Below are 2,500 nucleotides of genomic sequence, written 5' to 3'. Positions count from 1 at the left end.
AAATACCAGTACACACAACAACGGCGTCCTCACTAATAAAACTGCCACAAACAACATAAACGATACAACCTAAAATAACATCAGCATCTCTATAAAGATTACAATAAACAGCAATATAACACCATCAACTCTGTAAATCCCACCTCTAACACGTTATCTCTGTAAATGCCGTCACTAACTACAGCGTTTCTATACATTTCAGTACAAACAACATTATTATTATTATCCCTACCGCTTCCCATTCCAAAATATATCACACCCTCGCACCTGTCTATTTCTCCATCTTCACACTGATTTCTTCAGATATGTTGGAATGGTACAAAGAAGGTCTTAGCAGAATAAAGTCAGACATGGAACCGAACCTTGAGTACGATACTAAGGATACTGGAAATATGCTGGAAACCTCACGTGCTTGGCAAGGTCATATTTTCTCAGTCACGTGGTTCTATTGTTATTATGATTATTATTTTACTTATTTTGAGTATTTCATATTTATTCATTTATTATTTATTTATTTAGTTAATAAATATTAGTTTTATCATTTAATTTTAAATTTTATTTTTCATATATTTTATATTATTGTTATTTTATTATTATCATTATTATTATTATTATTTTCTTATAAGTATATTTATATATATGCTGAATATGTAATTATATATAAATAACATAGATACATATACATGTATATTATGTATAAAGATATATATATATATTTGTATATGTGTATTTATATATAATACACACGCGTGTATATTTGTGTGTGTGTAAATTTATACGTAAGTATATATATATAGCTTTGTGTATGTATAAATATATACACGTGTTCTACGCTAATACATATATATATATATTTGCAATTATATATTCATATTTGTATGTATATATGCATACTTATATAAACATTTGCATAAAAGTAGATTCACATTCGAGATAACGATAATTCTACGATGCTAAAATAGAGAGTCCTCAAAATACCAGTGATATACTGGGATAGATTTAATATTCCTATAAAACATCCAAGATGTCAATGGAATTATAATAGAAGACTAACACTAACTTTACCTTTCATTGTTGTGGGGTGGATAAAATAAAGTAGCAGTGAAATATTGAGGTAGATTTAATATTCCTTTAAAATTTCGTAGATATCAATGGAATTATGATAGAAGGCTAACATTAAATTTGCCGCATAGCCACCTAAAAGATTTACCAAGCCAAATTAGCGTATGATCACTAGCTTTTAAGCATTTCTAATATTCTAAGAGAATCAGAATTATCATCCAAAATCGGCCTCACATTTTAGCGTAAATCTTCATTTTAACCTTGAGAATGGTAATTTTTCAAGTGCAGCTTTGCTTTCGCATTATGGTCATCTTGGACAAAGGGCGGAAAGCTCATGCATATCTCATTCCACCAAGACTCTCCTCAAAATAATAAACGATTACTATTATTATTTATTTCGCCTAGGTCGACTTTGCCATTCGTCTTCTCGCGGTCGATAAAAAAGTACCAGTTGAGTACTGGGGTCGATTTAATCGACTATCGCTCTCCCCCAAAATTTCAGGCCTTGTGCCTACAGGGAAAAGGATTATTATGATTAATTATTTAAGAGGTAAACTTGCCGAATCGCTTAGACGCTGGTACTGCTTAGCAGGCGTTTCTTTCGGTTTTATGTTCTCAGTTCATATTCTGCCGAGCTCACCTTTGCGTTTCACTCTTTCGGAGTCTATAAAATTACGTACCAGCGGAATACTGGTGTTGATGTAGTCGACTAACCTACTAATCCTAAAATTACTGGCCTTATGCCAAAATTTCAAACAGTTCATTATAATTATAACAATACTACTACTACAGTACAGATATTGCAGTCTCGGTGAGCCTCTCTTCTCTATATATCCCTCTTTTTTTCCTATATATCTCTCGCGATCTATCCGCTTCTATCTTATACTTTTCCAACACCACCGTCGCACTACAACTCCCGACTACAAATAAAAGAGAACACACGAAAATAACCAAATAAACCTCATTCCCCTATCTGTATTCTCTCAAATAGAATACTTTGTTTAAACAACATCAGTTAATCCTTCTGTAATCCAACCACTGCACGACAATATATTTCTATTTTTAAATAAATATACTGCAATATATATATATATATATATATATATAAATATATATTTACAATTTATTTGATAATTTCGATTGTTTAAAATCCATTTTAAACAATTATTTATTTTTGTATTTCTTTGTAAAATATATTTAAACGCTTTTTAAGTGATTTGATGTCTGCTGTGTTGTTTTGAAAGGTAGCGGGGAGGGCTTTATATTAACTGTTTTGGAGTATATAAGAGAGGGAGAAAGAGAGAGAGGAGTGTGTACTTTTGAGTGCATGTGTGTATATATATATATATATATATATATGAGTGAAGTTATGTGCGTATACGCCTGTATGTGAGTAGTTAGTTGTCTACGTGTAGGTGTGTGTATATATATATATATA

The 2,500-nt window shown here is 30.9% G+C and overlaps 1 protein-coding gene across 2 annotated transcripts in view; it reads left to right on the top strand.

Annotated features, from left to right (window-relative positions):
* LOC106874021 (paired box protein Pax-6) overlaps positions 1-2,500 on the top strand; it is a 22,774-nt gene that overhangs the window by 12,588 nt on the left and 7,686 nt on the right. For both annotated transcript variants that reach the window (XM_014921581.2, XM_014921582.2), the window contains exon 4: positions 304-420. In XM_014921581.2, coding sequence (XP_014777067.1) covers positions 304-420 — 117 coding nt within the window. The remainder of the gene's footprint in view (positions 1-303; positions 421-2,500) is intronic.

Source organism: Octopus bimaculoides, unplaced genomic scaffold (genome assembly GCF_001194135.2).
Source record: "Octopus bimaculoides isolate UCB-OBI-ISO-001 unplaced genomic scaffold, ASM119413v2 Scaffold_38852, whole genome shotgun sequence".
In the NCBI taxonomy this organism is placed as follows: Eukaryota; Metazoa; Mollusca; class Cephalopoda; order Octopoda; family Octopodidae; genus Octopus; species Octopus bimaculoides.
Note: the sequence above shows the minus strand (reverse complement) of the source record. Positions and strands in the feature narration are given on the sequence as shown.